Source organism: Rana temporaria, chromosome 3 (genome assembly GCF_905171775.1).
Source record: "Rana temporaria chromosome 3, aRanTem1.1, whole genome shotgun sequence".
Classification (NCBI taxonomy): domain Eukaryota; kingdom Metazoa; phylum Chordata; class Amphibia; order Anura; family Ranidae; genus Rana; species Rana temporaria.
This window is the reverse complement of record NC_053491.1, coordinates 344,103,474-344,120,252: the sequence shown is the minus strand read 5'-3', so window position 1 is coordinate 344,120,252 and position 16,779 is coordinate 344,103,474. Positions and strand designations below refer to the sequence as shown.

At 39.6% G+C, this 16,779-nt stretch overlaps 1 protein-coding gene across 1 annotated transcript in view; it reads right to left on the bottom strand.

Moving 5' to 3' along the window:
- Positions 1–1,518: 1,518 nt before the first annotated feature.
- NMUR2 (neuromedin U receptor 2) overlaps positions 1,519–16,779 on the bottom strand; it is a 52,004-nt gene continuing 36,743 nt past the window's right edge. The window contains exon 4 of the mRNA XM_040345117.1: positions 1,519–3,981. Coding sequence (XP_040201051.1) covers positions 3,722–3,981 — 260 coding nt within the window. The 3' untranslated portion in view covers positions 1,519–3,721. The remainder of the gene's footprint in view (positions 3,982–16,779) is intronic.

The following is a 16,779-nucleotide window of genomic DNA, read 5'->3' as shown; positions in this document are numbered from 1 at the left end:
CTGAGCATGCATGGTTTTTAGTCCGTCGGAATTGCATTCAGACAAACGAAAATTCCGCTAGAAATTTTTTCATCTGAAAAATCTCTATCTAATTCCGTCGGAATTTCCGATGTAATAAGTCAGATGGGGCATACACACGGATGGAATATCCAATGAAAAGCTTCCGTCTAACTTTTTCCGTCGGAAATTCCACTCACGTGTACAAGGCACAAGACAACTCTAGGACTGAAGAGTTCTATAAAGTTTCTACGCTGGATGTAAATTTGTTACTGCTCTCCAGTTAGTAATAATATGTTGTATTGATGAATTGATGAGTTATTGCACACAGGGGCATTTATAATACATTCTGTACAAATAAATAAGACAATACACTAAGGGCACTGATAACTACATATGTTAGATCTTTATTTACCATAGATACTTTATTTGTATGCAGACTTTTATTCCTAGCATAAGCCATGTAACAAAATAAAATGCTATGGGAGAATAAATGACTTAAATTTACAGTCATGTAACACCGCACTTTTGTAAAAACACAATTAAAAATATTTTAAAGGACACACAGATCAGTACTTTTCATACTAGTTTGAATATTCACAGCCTAAAATGTAAAATTGTAACAACAAAAGAAAAAAGCAATGAATTTTAAAGTTTGTCAATTTTCTAGAACAGGGTTCTTTAACCACTTGCCGACCTGCCGCCGTCATTATACGTCAGTCTCTTTAAGTGGGATAGCGGGAGTGCGCCCGCGCCCGCTGCACTGCGGGGTGCTGATGCTCGTGACCGGCGGTCGCGATGACTACTGCCCATGAGCGGTCGCGGGCACGAGATGCAGAAAAGGGACGTGTGTGTGTAAACACACACATCCATGTTCTGTGAGGAGAGGAGATGCAGATCATGAGTTCCTATAAGCTGGGAACCATGATCTGTAATCTCCTATAGTGAGTCCCCTCCCACCACAATTAGAACACACACTGGGGAAAACAGTTAACCCCTTGCCTGCCACTGACATTTACAAAGTAATCAGTGCATTTTTTATAGCATTAATCGCTGTATAAATGGCAATGGTCCCAAATATGTGTCAAGTGTCCGATGTGTACGCCATAATGTCGCAGTACCGATAAAAATCACAGCCATTACTAGAAAAAAATGCCATAATGCTATCCCCATTTTTTAGATGCTATAACTTGTGTGCAAACCAATCAATGTATGTTTATTGTGATTTTTATTACCAAAAATATGTATAAGAATACATATTGGCCTGAGGAGATAATGTCCTTTTTTATAAAAAAAATGGGGATATTTATTATAGCAAAAAGTACAAAATATTGTGTTTTTTACAAAATAGACACACTTTTTTTGCTTATAGTGCAAACATAAAAACCACAGAGAAAAAAAGGACGTCAATTTTGTTTGGGTACAACGTCGCACGACCGTGCAATTGTCAGTTAAAGCGACGCAGTGCCATATTACAAAAAAATGGCCTGGTCATTGAGCAGCCAAATCTTCCGGGGTTAAAGTGGTTCTAAAGCGTAAACAATTTTTACCTGCATTAAGGTAAAACAAATGTTTAAGTAGCAGTATACCCCCTCTTGTACTTCCCTGAGTCCTCATTCGATCCAGTGTGGTGTCTGTAGCATCTCTGCCGGCTTTTTTTTATTTTATTTACAATCACTTTAACTGGGGGTGTCAATATCTCTTGAGGCATAAGGTAAATAAGATGATTAAGGTGTCAAATCTATGAGTAATTTAAACAGGATTTCCTGCATTTATGAACCTGAAATCAAAGTGAAGAAATCATGATGGGTCAGATGACTTACAAGTAACATTGTCAGTAACTTAATTCCATATTTTGAATGCAAAAATCTCTCTATTACCGTGTGTTGCTGTTTTTAATTCAATGTATTTCTTTTTAAGTTTTAAACGTAAAAATGACAATGGAGCAGAAGTACTGGTAACCAAGGCAAGGTAATATGGTGCAGTACATGCAATAAGCACTGATAAAGTCAAATAAGTATGGTAATGGTGGGAGTGAAAATAAAAGTTTTGGGAGTGTGAGACGAGAAGTTGTGTGCTTCTTATATCATATTTGTGTGTAACAGATACTGTGTGCTCTTAGAAATATACTATAAAGAACAGCATATAGAAGGAGAAACACAAAGTTCAGGTCTGAATATGTAGGAAGCAAAGCAAATGACAGGGGCATAGGGTGTCACAGCTAGAGAGGAATCTATTTATGGGAGGATGGTTGAAACAGTTTTTTAAGAAGGGAGTTTGAATAAAGGACCGTACCCATTCACATGGGGAGGCCAGGATCTAGGCCCCTCTTGTTAGAGGGTCTTCCAGATTCGTATAAGTCACCATGCCAGGGTTGTAGGGAAGAGGCCCTTGTCCTCATCAACATTGGTAAAAGGTGCTTTGGGAGGGAAGTCCCTCTCTCCCAAAGTATCTCCCAAAGTATCTCCCTCCATGTTGAAGCCATGTGGCCTAGTATGATTCAGGAGGGGGGGGGGTGCTCGCTCATCACCCTTTTCCCAGGCCTGCCGGGTTTCATGCTCGAATAGGAGCCTGGTTTGGATTTTGATGGGGACCTCACACCATTTTTTTTTTAATTGGCGCACTGTTCCCTTCGAAATCCATTTTTAAATGCTGCCAATTCTTTGTTTACATTCTGCTGTCAGTGAAGAATTCAGCTGTCAGCAGATGAGTCATGGTTGGTGCCATAGCAATTCTCTCCTTAAAAAACAGCTATTTAAAACACCGCAAGCTTTCACTACTTAAATATTGCATCACTTTATAAAAACAGCTCACGTGGTGTTTTAGTGGCATTTTTTTGTGAATTGCAAATAAACGTTTGAAAACCGCTAGATATTTTACTGCCGATCTTAAAGCTGAAGAAACAGCCTGAATGGAACCCATTGTCATTCAAGTGATTGGGTGACTCAAGTGAAGTCATCCCGCCTGGTCAATCAAGATGGTCAAAGATCCCAATCCCAAAGTAAACTGATGAGAAGGTGTTGACACCAGCAGGGAAGCTCACTGATCTTGCCTCACTAGAGTGTAGATGAGTAGCGTTCCTCCTTAATGCACAGCATACCACATGTGAAGTGGTCCTAAAACCAAACTATTGACATCTTTTGAAGTCATACTGGTACCTTAAAGGACTGCTGATGGTGATGATTTTGACAATTTAGAGAAGGGATTATGAGACATTTTGGGCAATCCATTGGGGGTTTGTAATTGTAAATTTAGGAACCTATGTATAAGATGTTTTAAAGACTACAAATAATTTTTTGTGCTTGCATGTTTTACTTTCTGTTCAATTATCTCAGGACCAAAAGTAGAATGTGAAATGTCACTCTTAAAATTTTTTACATGGCATACACTGAACAGCATACATCGTTTGTTTGCTTGTACTTTCAGACAGCTACAAGGAAAGTACAGAAAACCACAAGTTGCTTAACATGATTTGCATGCACAGAGCAACATGTTTTAATCCACTTAAGCAATGAAATGATTAAGCTGATCTCTAAATAAGTCACTACCCCTTGTGATGACTGATGTGGCTGTTGTCTGGCCATAGGATTCATCCTTTCCAGCTGACTGAGGTCTTCCCTAGGGACAGTATAACTTTTATGCTGCACAGTAACCCATTCCCTGCTAACACATTCAAATATTGTAATCTCCAAAGGATCGCAACTGACCAGTCAACTGTACAAAATCACAATACTGTAGAGAAATGAGAACTGCAGACAGAGGTGCGATGGGGAAAAGAGGGACTGCCTTCTTCTGTGGAGTCCTTGCGGGTACGGCCGGCCAGGATCAAGGTGCTTTTCTGGGGGACCAAGACCTGGACTGGGAGTTTAGGAGTCCAGTGTTTGAAAAGAGGTGGAAGGAAATTTCTGAATGCAGAACGAAAGCGTCTGGAGAGAAGGTTGTAGATCAAAGGATTGACAGCAGAGCTGAGATAGAAGAAACCACCTAGAGAGACAAGGACAAGCACAATTTTAAAGCCTGTTGATCATGCACTCGCTTGATTAATATAGGTTCTCAGAATTTATAAGAACATAGTATGTGGGCAAAGATGAAGCAGGAAAATAAATGACAAAATGCTGTAGTTAAAGCATTCAGACAACCTTGGTATGTGTTAGTAACAATGTTACTAAACTCTATTATTCTTTTTAGTATAATCAACTTTGAGAAATAACAAAACAATACAATTATTGAATATTTGTGAATTAAATTCCTGAGTTCTAGATTGCTGAGTTTAGTTTCATAATGTACCTTTACTATAATCAACATTCATTTTTTCTATAATCAACCTGTAAGCTTGCCTGCTCCATGCTATCCTAATACCAGCCTGATTGCCCCTCAGTGTAGCCAGAAAGAAAGTTAATGTTCTGTGCCAGCAGCCTGTTGCAATTTATCTCATTGAAGGGCTTTCAGCAATGTAATGTAAGCTCTCAAGGGAGTAACTAGAGATCATCAGAAGCCATGATAACGTTTTTATGGGACCTCAAGCTTCCTCTCTCTCGATAGCACCTGGCAGCGTCATCTGTTATGGTATGTTTTACTAATCTGATCATAAAGTCTAAATCAATACTAACAGGAGCATGGTTGGTACACTATCAGGGCCAAGTGGTAAACAAACTTTCAAGTCATGGAGGTGCAACAGTGTGTGACTTCTCTCTTAATAAATAATAATAATAATAATAATAAATATCCCCAAAAACAAATTTCTTCATCAGTTTAGGACAATGTTGAACACTTTATCCTAACAATGAACCAAAGAATCAATTCAGCATTTACAATAAAAAGATGTCCTAAACTGGATATTTGGTTGCCTGATGACAAATGTTTTCTGTGCCAAATACCTACGGTGATTGCACCAAGATCTTACAATGCTGATATGAAATATTTTGGGTGAATACTTCAAGTTCTAGGTCTATAAAATAAAACTGAAAGTGGCTCATTTATAATGTTTAAACACAAGCAAAGGAATTTAACCATGATAACATGAGTATAAACCAGTAGGAAATCATGGTTCCTGCTTTTACTCTACTGACAACATTTGCCTCCAGAGGTACAAAAAATAATGGTTATGAAGGCACATGTATACATCTTTAATTCCTACCACGAATACTGCAATGCAGTGCTTGATACCTTAATGCTGACACATAGGATGGGGGAAACTTGGTAAACCCTATGCAATGGTGACTTTGAGAAAGTCAAATGCTACACAGGAATTTTGGGAGCTACAACAGTCAATAAGACCAGGCATACTAAAGCACAAACTAATGGCAGGCATTGATTTTTTTCACTGCAGGGTCACTTCTAGAGAATGTGAAGTGATATGAAATAACAAAAAATTTGAATACAATCTAATTTATGCTAATGGTTTTAATGTCTGGCAGCACTAGTGCTGTTAACTCAAATCCCAACCACAACACTGCCTGCATGGAGTTTGCATGTTCTCCCTGTCCTTGTGTGGGTTTCCACTGGGTATTCCGGTATCCTTCCACACTCCAAAGACATGCTCATGGGTTAATTGGCTCTCATTTAAATTGACTCTAGAATGTGTATGCATGAATGTGAGTTGGGGACCTTAAATTGTGATCTCCTTGACAGCAGGGACTAATGTGAATGTACAATATATACAGTGCTCAAAATAAATGCGTTCACCACAACAAATTTGTCAGAAAACATTTATTTCCTTTCCTTTCAGAATAAACATTTTCTATGGGACACTGTACTACAAAATACTCCCACAAATGCAGGCCATTGCAGGCTATTGATTTGTACTTTTTCTAACAAATATATTCAAGACCATGTTGCAAAAATGAATACACCCCAATGAAAGTCTTAGGAGCAAGGCTAAATTTTAGACAACAAAATCCTAATTAACAAGAATTCAATTACAGGTGAGTCTAATTATTCATTAAACAGGTGTAAAGAAGAAGGTTGATTATAAAAGGGCGTTACTTAAATAAAACCCCTTCCTTTTTCATGCTGTCAGCAATGATACCACATGGAAAAGAAATGTCACAAGGCCTGAGAAAGAAAATAATTTCCTTACACAAGAAAGGTGAAGGCTACAAGAAGATCAGCAAAGCTTTATTTTTCAATGAGAATACTGTAGCAAAAGTGATACAAAAATTTAACAAGCTGGAACTGCAACCATCTCAGAGACGTCCAGGCTGTCCATGGAAGTTAACACCTTGACAGGAGCATCTTCTGATGAGAATGGTCAAAGAAAATCCAAATGTAAGTTCACTGCAGTTATCTAAATATCTTTATAAATGATATTGGGTCTGAGATCAAAAGTAACATTTCTGTCTTTGCAGATGACACCAAGCTATGCAGTGGAATAACGTCTTTGCAGGATGTCGCCAATTTACAAGCCGACCTCAATGCTCTGTCTAATTTGGCGACTAAGTGGCAGATGAGGTTTAATATTGATAAATGTAAAGTTATGCACTTGGGGGCTAAGAATATGCATGCGTCATACATACTAGGGGAGTACAACTGGAGGGATCCATAGTGGAGAAGGATCTGGGGGTTTTGGTAGATCATAAGCTCAATAATGGCATGCAATGCCAAGCTGTGGTTTCCAAAGCGAGCAAAGTCCTTTCTTGTATTAAGAGAGGTATGGACTCCAGAGAGAGAGATATAATTTTGCCCCTGTACAAATCATTAGTAAGACCTCATCTGGAATATGCAGTTCAGTTTTGGGCTCCAGTTCTCAAGAAGGATATTGGGGAACTGGAGAAAGTGCAGAGAAGAGCAACCAAACTGATAAGAGGCATGGAGGAGCTCAGCTATGAGGAAAGATTAGAGGAACTGAATTTATTCACTATTGAGAAGAGGAGATTAAGGGGAGATATAATCAACATGTACAAATATATAAGGGATCAATATAGTGAACTTGGTTTTGAGTTATTCACTTTACGGTCAACACTGAGGACAAGGGGGCACTCTTAAGTCTAGAGGAAAAGAGATTTCACCTCCAAATACAGAAAGGTTTCTTCACAGTAAGAGCTGTGAAAATGTGGAATAGACTCCCTTCAGAGGTGGTTCTGGCCAGCTCAGTAAAGTGCTTTAAGAAAGGCCTGGATACTTTCCTAAATGTACATAATATATATATAACTGGGTACTAACATTTATAGGTAAAGTTGATTCGGGGAATATCCCATTGCCTCTCGGGGGATCAGTAAGGAATTTTTTCCTCTGCTGTAACAAATTGGATCATGCTTTGCTGGGTATTTTTTCCTTCCTCTGGGTGAACTGTGGGTATAGAATTGGGTATATGTGATTGTACGATATTATTATTATTTTATTTCTTATGGTTGGACTTGATGGACTTTTTCAACTTGACTAACTATGTAACTAACTATGTAACTATGTAAAGAAGAAGAAAGCAAAACTGGAGTGACTGTTTCCTGTGACATAATACGGCGTACACTGCAGAGAAAGGGTATGCATGGATGCCGTCCATGAAAGGAAGCCTCTCCTAAATCCCATGCACCAAAAATCCCACCTAAAAAGAAAAATGCATGGTGCCTACAGTGAAACATGGTGGTGTACTTCTGTGGGGCTGCATGAGTGCTGCTGGTGCCGGAGAGCTGCATTTCATTGATATTTTCAAGAATTCACAGATGTACTGCTCTATATTGAAAGAGCAGATGTTACCATTACTCTGTGTCCTTGATCGTCGTGCACTTTTCCAACATGACAATGATCCAAAATACACATCTAAGGCCACTGTTGCATTTCTGAAGAAGAACAGGATGAAAGTGATTCAGTGGCCAAGTATGTCTCCTGATCTGAATCCAATCTGAACCCAATCGAACACCTACAGGGAATTCTGAAGAGACAAGGTGAGCATATCTTTCCATCCAGGCTCTAAAAGTAAGTAGTTCTTGAAGAATGGAAAAAGACAGGTGTTGCAATATTTTGTCAAATTGTTAATTCCATGCCTAGAAGATTTGGTGCTGTCCTTACAAATCAGGGAGGTCATTCAAAATACTAGATGTAGTGTTTTTTGTTGTGGAGTGTATTGTATTTTTGCAACTAGTTTGAGCAAAACTGAAGATTTTGTAATCTAAGTTATTTTATTAACCTTACTTAATGAGCTAAACAAATGTTCTATAAAACTCAGTTTTGTAAAATTTTTGGAAATTGTGTCTGCAAAAGTTTGGGCACCCTGCAGAGTTAATATCTTGTACTGCCCCCTTTGGCAAGTATCACAGCTTGTAAAAGCTTGTAAACGCTTTTTGTAGCCAGTCAAGAGTCTTTCAATTCTTGTTTGAGGTATCTTTACCCATTCTTCCTTACACAAGTCTTCCAGTTCTTTGAGATTTCTGGGCTGTCTGTCACGCACTGCTCTTTTAAGGTCTATCCATAGATTTTAAATTATGTTGAGGTCAGGAGATTGTGAAGGCCATGGCAAAACCTTCAGTTTATGCCTCTTGATGTAATCCCCCATGGATTTTGAGGTGTGTTTAGGATCATTATCCAGTTGTAGAAGCCATCCTCTCTTTAACTTAAGCTTTTTCACAGATGGCATCAAGTTACCATCCAAAATTTGCTGAAATTTTATTGAATCCATTTTTCCTACTACTCGTGAAATGTTCCCTGTGCCACTGGCTGCAATACAACCCCAAAGCATGATTGATCCACCCCCATGCTTAACAGTTGGACAGAGGTTCTTTTCATTAAATTCTGTGCCCTTTCTTCTCTAAGCGTACCTTTGCTCATTCCAGCCAAAAAGTTATATTTTAACCTCATCGGTCCACGGAACTTGTTTCCAAAATGCATCAGGCTTGTCTATATGTTCATTTGCAAAGTTCAAAAGCTGATTTTCGTAGTGAGGATGTAGAAGAGGTTTTCTTCTGATGACTCTTCCATGAAGACCATATTTGTACAAGTATCTCTTTATAGTGGAATAGTGTACCACAACTCCAGTGTCTGCCAGATCTTTCTGGAGGGATCGTGCAGTCAAACATGGGTTTTGAATTGCTTTTCTCACAATCCTGCGAGCTGTTCTGTCTGATATTTTTCTTGGTCTTCCAGATCTTGCTTTAACTTCCACTGTTCCTGATGACTGCCATTTCTTAATTACATTCCGAACAGAGGATATTGACAATGCTTTGCTATCTTCTTATAGCCTTCTCCAGCTTTGTGAGCGTCAACTATTTTTAGTTTCAGTTTTCTAGACAACTGCATGGTGCTGATTGTTGGGGCAAAGTCAGATGAGTCTGGGCATTTAAAACCTTTGAGATTGACATCACCTGGTCTTCCCAGACAATGATTGAGAACAATACATGACACTGGCAGGTCTCAGCTTTGCCAAGGGGGCAGTGCATGCTATAAATTCTGCAGGGTGCACAAAATTTTGCAGACACCATTTTTTTGTTTTCTGTAATTTTGAAAGTGTAAATGATGGAAATAAAATCTAACTTTTTTTGACATATTATAAGAATGTCTAATCTGTAATTTGATGCCTTTTGGAGATTTTTCCATCTTTCCTTGGCTTCGTTATGCACATTAATACAAATTTTTACCTGGGGCGCCCAAACTTTCGATCCCCACTATATATATACTGTATATATATATATATATATATATATATATATATATATATATATATATATATATATATATATATATATATGTAAAGCACTGTGTAATATGTTGGCATTATATACCATATTTTTCGCTCCAAAAGACACACTTTTCCCCCCAAAAATATGAGTGGAAATGTTTCTGTGTATATTCGCTCTTATGGAGCGAATATTGAACAGGTGCCGCCACCGCCGCTATGTTACAGTACCAGCAGGAGAGTGGAGAACAGACATCCCAAGCAGCCCCCGCGAGCACCGGGCAATCTCCCGGCTGGGCTTGTCACTCAGACAGAAGACAAAGCAGCCCAAGCGGCCAAATGGAGTACGTCCACAGTGGCCTCTCGGGCTGTCTCCTGTCAGGCTGATGTGATGACATAAGGTCAGGCTGCATTTATGGGACTGGTAAGGCTGCATTTCTCTGGCACTGGTAAGGCTGCATTTATAGGATCGGTAAGGCTGCATTTCTTCGGCACAGGTAAGGCTGCATTTATGGGACTGGTAAGGCTGCATTTCTTTGGCACATGTCAGGCTGCATTTTATGGGACAGGTAAGGCTGCATTTCATTGGCACGGGTCAGACTGCATTTCATGGGCATTGGTAAATATTTTAGTACACTATTTGGTTCAGAATATTTATTTTTCTTGTTTTCCTCCTTTAAAATCTAGGTCAGGTGTGTCTTATGGAGTGAAAAATAGGGGATTTACTTGTAAAAAATAAATAAGCAAATAAAAAATGCATGTAGAGAAATAATTGATGAATGGTACATAGTCACAAAATAAATATGTTCTTCTAAATAATTGTTCTTAGTAAACCTATTTTACTAATTTCATTTTTAATATAGAACATATAAATAAAAAATATATGCTGGTTACGTTTGGACGAAACTATTATCACCTGTGTGGGGCCAATATCAGGGAAACATCTGAAAACCTTGTCAAAAACCTAACCAGTTTGATTTGTTAAAAGTTTCTGTTACTATGGGGTGTAAATAGGATTCTGCTACAGTCCAGTGACTATACATTTCTAAATCCCCCTATTTGTGCAGCTGGCAGGCAAAATTCAGCAGGTGTCAAACTGTTTCATATTACAAGGAATACTGGGCAATTCATCAGATCTGAGACATTTAATCAAGACCTTCTCCATACCAAAGCACCAGAGGATTTCTTGCATCAGAATTATTTAATCTGCTGCCAAAAACTGCAGACGGTTTAAGTGTTAAAACGGACAGAATGCTATTACACTGCTACTGATTACAAAAGTTAATGACAGTATAGAACAAAAGTCAAAAAGCAATTAACTGAAAGTCAAAAAGTATTAGTTAATGCACACGTTCAGTCATTTTATAGATAGGGCTGGGACAAGTTAGAATCTAATTTTTTAATTCCTTGCTGTGTGCATGTTGAAGTGATCCCACTCACTTTCTGCCCTGGCAACTAGCCAGGAAGAGAATGGAAATCTCCCCAAAAGTGATATGCCACGTACACACAACCATTTTTCTTGGCAGGAAAAAAACAAAGTTTGTCCCGACGTGATTCCTTTCCAGTCTGACTTGCATGCAAAAAAAGTCCGTCCAAAGCGCAGTGACGTACAACACGTAAGATGGGACTCTAAAGGGGAAGTTCCTTTCAAATGGTGCCACCCTTTAGGCTGCTTTAGGGCTGCATACTTTTTTTCCCCTCAGAAAAGCATACACACGACCGTTTTTCATGACGAGAAAAAGACAGACGGGAAACACAATGAGAAAAAAGAGGGCTGGTTTAAATTTTTTTGCTGGCAGTTTTTTTTGTCGAGAAAACTGCTAGGGAGCATACACACGACCAGTTTTCACGACCAATATAAAAAAAAAAAATTTCTCGCCTTGAAAACCGGTCGTGTGCAGGCAAAAAAATCTGGCAGAGGATATGACTCTTCTGTCATTCTAGAAATTAAATGAAAACAAACACAATATACTGCATGAAAAAACTATCTGGTAAGCAAGTATTGACCTAAAAAATATGTACGGTAATTGGTGAGACTTAAAATTTTAAAAAGAAGCACTAGGTAGTGTCTAGCCTCTAATAGTTTTCTGTTGTAGGTAAGAGGAGAGTTTTCTTTTAACTAGCAAATCCACTCTGTATTGCCAGGTGAAAATATTCACAATGAAGATACAGGATTCAGAGAGAAAAAACCATTGGACCATCGGTGGAGAACAGGGCTTTGATGCAGAAGATAAAAATGTCTGCAGTAACCAAGGAAATTCCTCTACCCAATTATAGCAATGGTAAAAGAGTAAGGAATGAATTTACAGTAATTTAAACTATATACAAGGATTGTTGGGCAGGATTTGGTAAAGGTAATTTCTTGTATCTGCATGTTTCCAGGAAGCAAACTGATCTACTTTGGGTTGGAGGGGCTATTAAAAGATTATTTGGTTCAAAACTTTGATGTTCAGAGTACATCACATCTAACCCCAAGCTTTTCTGCATGCTGTCTGCTATCATAACCCTTGCTTTTAGATGAATAGATGAAAGAAACAACAGTTTAATTTCCGAGCACAACAATATTCGAACTGTGCCGTAAAGGACCAAAGGAGATCTTGCCCCTCCCTACTCATTGTGATAAGAGAAAATTGTAAAGCTGTCTGTCAGAAAGATTATATTTATGCTTCTTAGCCATGGTAGAAAATATTTATGGCTGTCCTGTCTACATGCAAGCACTCCGGCAATGGCTGACTGCCCACAACTTCCCGAGGTTTGAAGAGGCTGCTTTGAATGATACAGACCAAACCTTTTGGACTACTTGTACTCTCAGATGGGCCCCTAGGACTTCCCATATGGAATCTAATCTGATCTTTCAGGATTTAGGGTTGTTTAAATTTATTGGATAAGCCCCTGTTAAGGTCTCACCGTACTCCAGGATGAATGTTGATCCCTACATATTTTGCCAAAAATTAGGGGCTAAAGGAGTAGTGGAAACTGCATTCATATTTCCCTCAATCCTGACTAGTCTCCCAATTCCTCTGAAAAACATCCCCACATCATGATGCTGCCACCACCATGCTTCACTGTAGGGATGATATTGGCCAGGTGATGGTTTTCTCCAGACATTACACTTACCATGCAAGCCAAAAAGATCAATCTCTGTTTCATCAGACCAGAGAATTTTGTTTATCATGGTCTAAGAGACCTTCAGGTGCCTTTTGGCAAACTCCAGGTGGGCTGTAATGTGCCTTTTACTGAGGAGTGGCTTCCATCTGGCCACTCTAAGCCATACAGGCTTGAATGGTGGAATGCTGTAGAGATGGTTGTTCTTCTGGAAGGTTCTCCTCTCTCCACCAGGAAAAACTGGAGCTCTGTCAGAGTGACCATTGGGTTCTTGGTCACCTACCTGACTAAGGCCATTCTCCCCCAATTGCTCAGTTTGGCTGGGCGGCCTGCTCTAGGAAGAGTGCTGGTGGTTCCAAACATCTTCCATTTACGAATGATGGAGGCCACTGTGCTCATTGAGACCTTCAGTTCTGCAGAAATGTTTCTGTTCCCTTCCCCAGATCTGTGCCTCAATACAATTCTGTGTTGGAGGTCTAGAGACTATTCCTTGGACTTCATGGCTTGGTTTGTGCCCTGAAATGCACTGTTAACTGTGGGACCTTATATAGGCAGTTGTGTGCCTTTCCAAATCATGTTCAATCAACTGAATTTACCACCTGGTGGACTCCAATCAAGTGGTAGAAAAATCTCAAGGATGATTAGGGGAAACAGGATGCACCTGAGCTCAATGTTTAGTATCATGGCAAATGCGGTGAATACTTACAGTTGTGCTCATAAGTTTACATAACCTGGCAGAATTTATGATTTCTTGGTAATTTTTCAGAGAATATGAATGATAACACAAAAACATTTCTTACACACATGGTTAGTGTTTGGCTGAAGCCATTTATTATCACTCAACAGTGTTTACTCTTTTTAAATCACAATCACAACAGAAACTACCCAAATGACCCGGATCAAAAGTTTACATACACCAGTTCTTAATACCGTGTTTTGCCCCACTTAAGACCCGGACCATTATGCAGGTCAAGCACCTGGCCAGTTTTTTCGATTCGGCACTGCGTCGCTTTAACTGACAATTGCGCGGTCGTGCAACGTGGCTCCCAAACAAAATTTGCGTCCTTTTTTTTCCACAAATAGAGCTTTCTTTTGGTGGTATTTGATCACCTCTGCGGGTTTTTATTTTTTGCACTATAAACAAAAATAGAGGGACCATTTTGAAAGAAATTCAATATTTTTTACTTTTTGCTATAATAAATATCCCCAAAATATATATAAAAAAATGTTTTCTTTCCTCAGTTTAGGCCGATACGTATTCTTCTACCTATTTTTGGTAAAAAAAATCGCAATATGCGTTTATTGATTGGTTTGCGCAAAAGTTATAGCGTTTACAAAATAGGGGATAGTTTTATGGCATTTTTATTAACATTTTTTACTAGTAATGGCGGCGATCAGCGATTTTTTTCATGACTGCGACCTTATGGCGGACACATCGGACACTTTTGACACATTTTTGGGACCATTGTCATTTTCACAGCGAAAAGTGCTATAAAAATGCACTGATTACTGTGAAAATGACAATGGCATTGAAGGAGTTAACCACTAGGGGGCGCTAAGGGGTTAAGTGTGCCCTAAGGGAGTGATTCTTACTGTAGGGGGGCGTGGCTGTAGGCGTGACGGGAACAGAGGATCAGTGTCACTGCCACACAGAAGAACAGGGAAGGTGTGTTTACACACACCTCTCCCCGTTCTTCAGCTCCTATGACCGATCGCAGGACACCAGCGGTGATCGGGTCCGCGGGTCCCACGGGCGCGGTCATGGAGCTTCGGACCTGGTCACGTGTGGGCTCCTAAAGGCGTCGTACCTGTACGTGCCTGTGCCCAGCCGTGCCATTCTGCCAATGTATATCGTCGGTAGGGGGTCCTTAAGTGATTAAAATCAATGACAGCTTAAAGTCTTTTGTGGTATTTATGGTTGAAGCTCTTTATCTTCTCAGATAGTAAAGCTGCTGATTCCTCTTGGCAAAAAGCCTCCAGTTCCTGTAAATTCTTGGTCTGTCTTGCATGAACTGCGCATTTGAGATCTCCCCAGAGTGGCTCAATATTATTGAGGTCAGGAGACTGAGATGGCTACTCCTGAACCTTCACTTCTGCTGTAGCCAATGACAAGTTGACTTGGCCTTGTGTTTTGGATGATTGTCTTGTTGGAATGTCAAAGTGCACCCCATGCTCAGCTTCCTGGCTGATGAATGCAAATGTTCCTTTAGTATTTTTTGATAACATACGGCATTCATCTTGCTATCAATTTTTACCAAATTTCCTGTGCCTTTGTAGCTCACGCATCCCCAAAACATTAGCGATATACCTCTGTGTTTCACAGTAGGAATGGTGTACCTTTCCTCATAGGCCTTGTTCACTTCTCTCCAAATGTAGTGTTTATGGTTGTGGGCAAAAAGCAAAATTTTGGTCTCATCACTCCAAATGACTTTGTGCCAGAAGGTTTGAGGCTTTTTCTCTGTGCTGTTTGGTGTATTGTAAGCGGGATACTTTGTGGCATTTGCGTAGTAATGGCTTTCTTCTGGCGACACGATCATGCAGCCCATTTTCTTCAAGTGCCTCCTAAGGCCTTGTACACACGGTCGGACCAAACCGATGAGAATGGTCCGACGGACCATTTTCATCGGTTCACCGCTGAAGTGGCCTGATGGTCTGATGTGTGTACACACCATCGTTCCAAAAACCGATCGGGTCAGAATGCGGTGACGTCAAACACACGACGTGCTGAAAAAAACAAAGTTCAATGCTTCCAAGCATGCGTCGACTTGATTATGAGCATGCGCTGGTTTTGAACCGATGCTTTTCTGTACTAACCATCGGTTTGGACCGATCGGGCAGCGGTCCATCGGTTCGGTTTTAAAGCATGTTTTAAAATTTTGGACCGAAGAAAAACAGACCGATGGGCTATACACACGGTCAGTTTGGACTGATGAAACTGAACCTCGGACCATTCTCATCGGTTTTGTCCGACCGTGTGTACGGGGCCTTATTGTGCATCTTGAAACAGCCACACCACATGTTTTCAGAGAGTCCTGTATTTCACCTGAAGTTATTTGTGGGTTTCCCTTTGCATCCCAAACAATTTTCCTGGCAGTTGTGGCTTAAACTTTTGTTGGTTTCAACAGAACCCCTCATTTTCCACTTCTTAATTAGAGTTTGAACACTGCTGATTGCCATTCTCAATTCCTTCGATTTCTTTTTATATCCCTTTCCTGTTTTATACAGTTCAACTACCTTTTCCCGCAGATCCTTTGACAATTCTTTTGCTTTTTCTATAATTCAGAATCCAGAAATGTCAGTGCAGCACTGGATGAAAGATGCAAGGGTCTGTCAGGAGTCCAGAAACACTGCATTCATCTTGCCATCAATTTTGGCATTATGGGGTATTGTTTGTAGAATTTTGAGAAAAATTATGAATTTAATCAATTTTGGAATAAGGCTGTAAGATAACAAAATGTGGAAAAGGTGAAGTGATGTGAATACTTTCGGGATGCACTGTACTAAGGGTGCCCCTATGCAAAAGTTTGCAGTCTGTGTGCTGAGAAGCAGCTTGTTTTGGCTGTAAAGAAGCACTTAGCCCAGAAAAGTCCTGTGTTGATGGGGGTTAGGTTTGGTTGATGGCATCAGTTTGACATCAGTTTGAGAAGATCCTGAGATCATTCAAAATTCATTGACAGTTGCATTTACCAGAAGTTGACCTGCATTTGACCAGCTTCAAGCAGGTTTTGTGTTCTCAAAGACTTGCATGAGAATGCAACACTCACTTGAAGTAATCTTATACCTCTAAATTGAGCAAGTAAACAGAATTTTGAAACCGTACCATCATCTTAATCTTAGTGGAATAGCGGAAGGACTCAGGGAACCCCAGAGACCCTGAAGCACCAACAAAATAAAGTGGGTGGGGAGGACTGTTGCGGTACACAATATAAAGTTGAACTAAAAAAGGGCAGTAATCTCAAAAAATATACTTCAATTTATTAATACAATGACACTAAGACAAAAGATAAAAAACAACAGACATTGACAATGTTTAAAAACAATGCACATAGCGTGACATCAAACAGATCACCGGA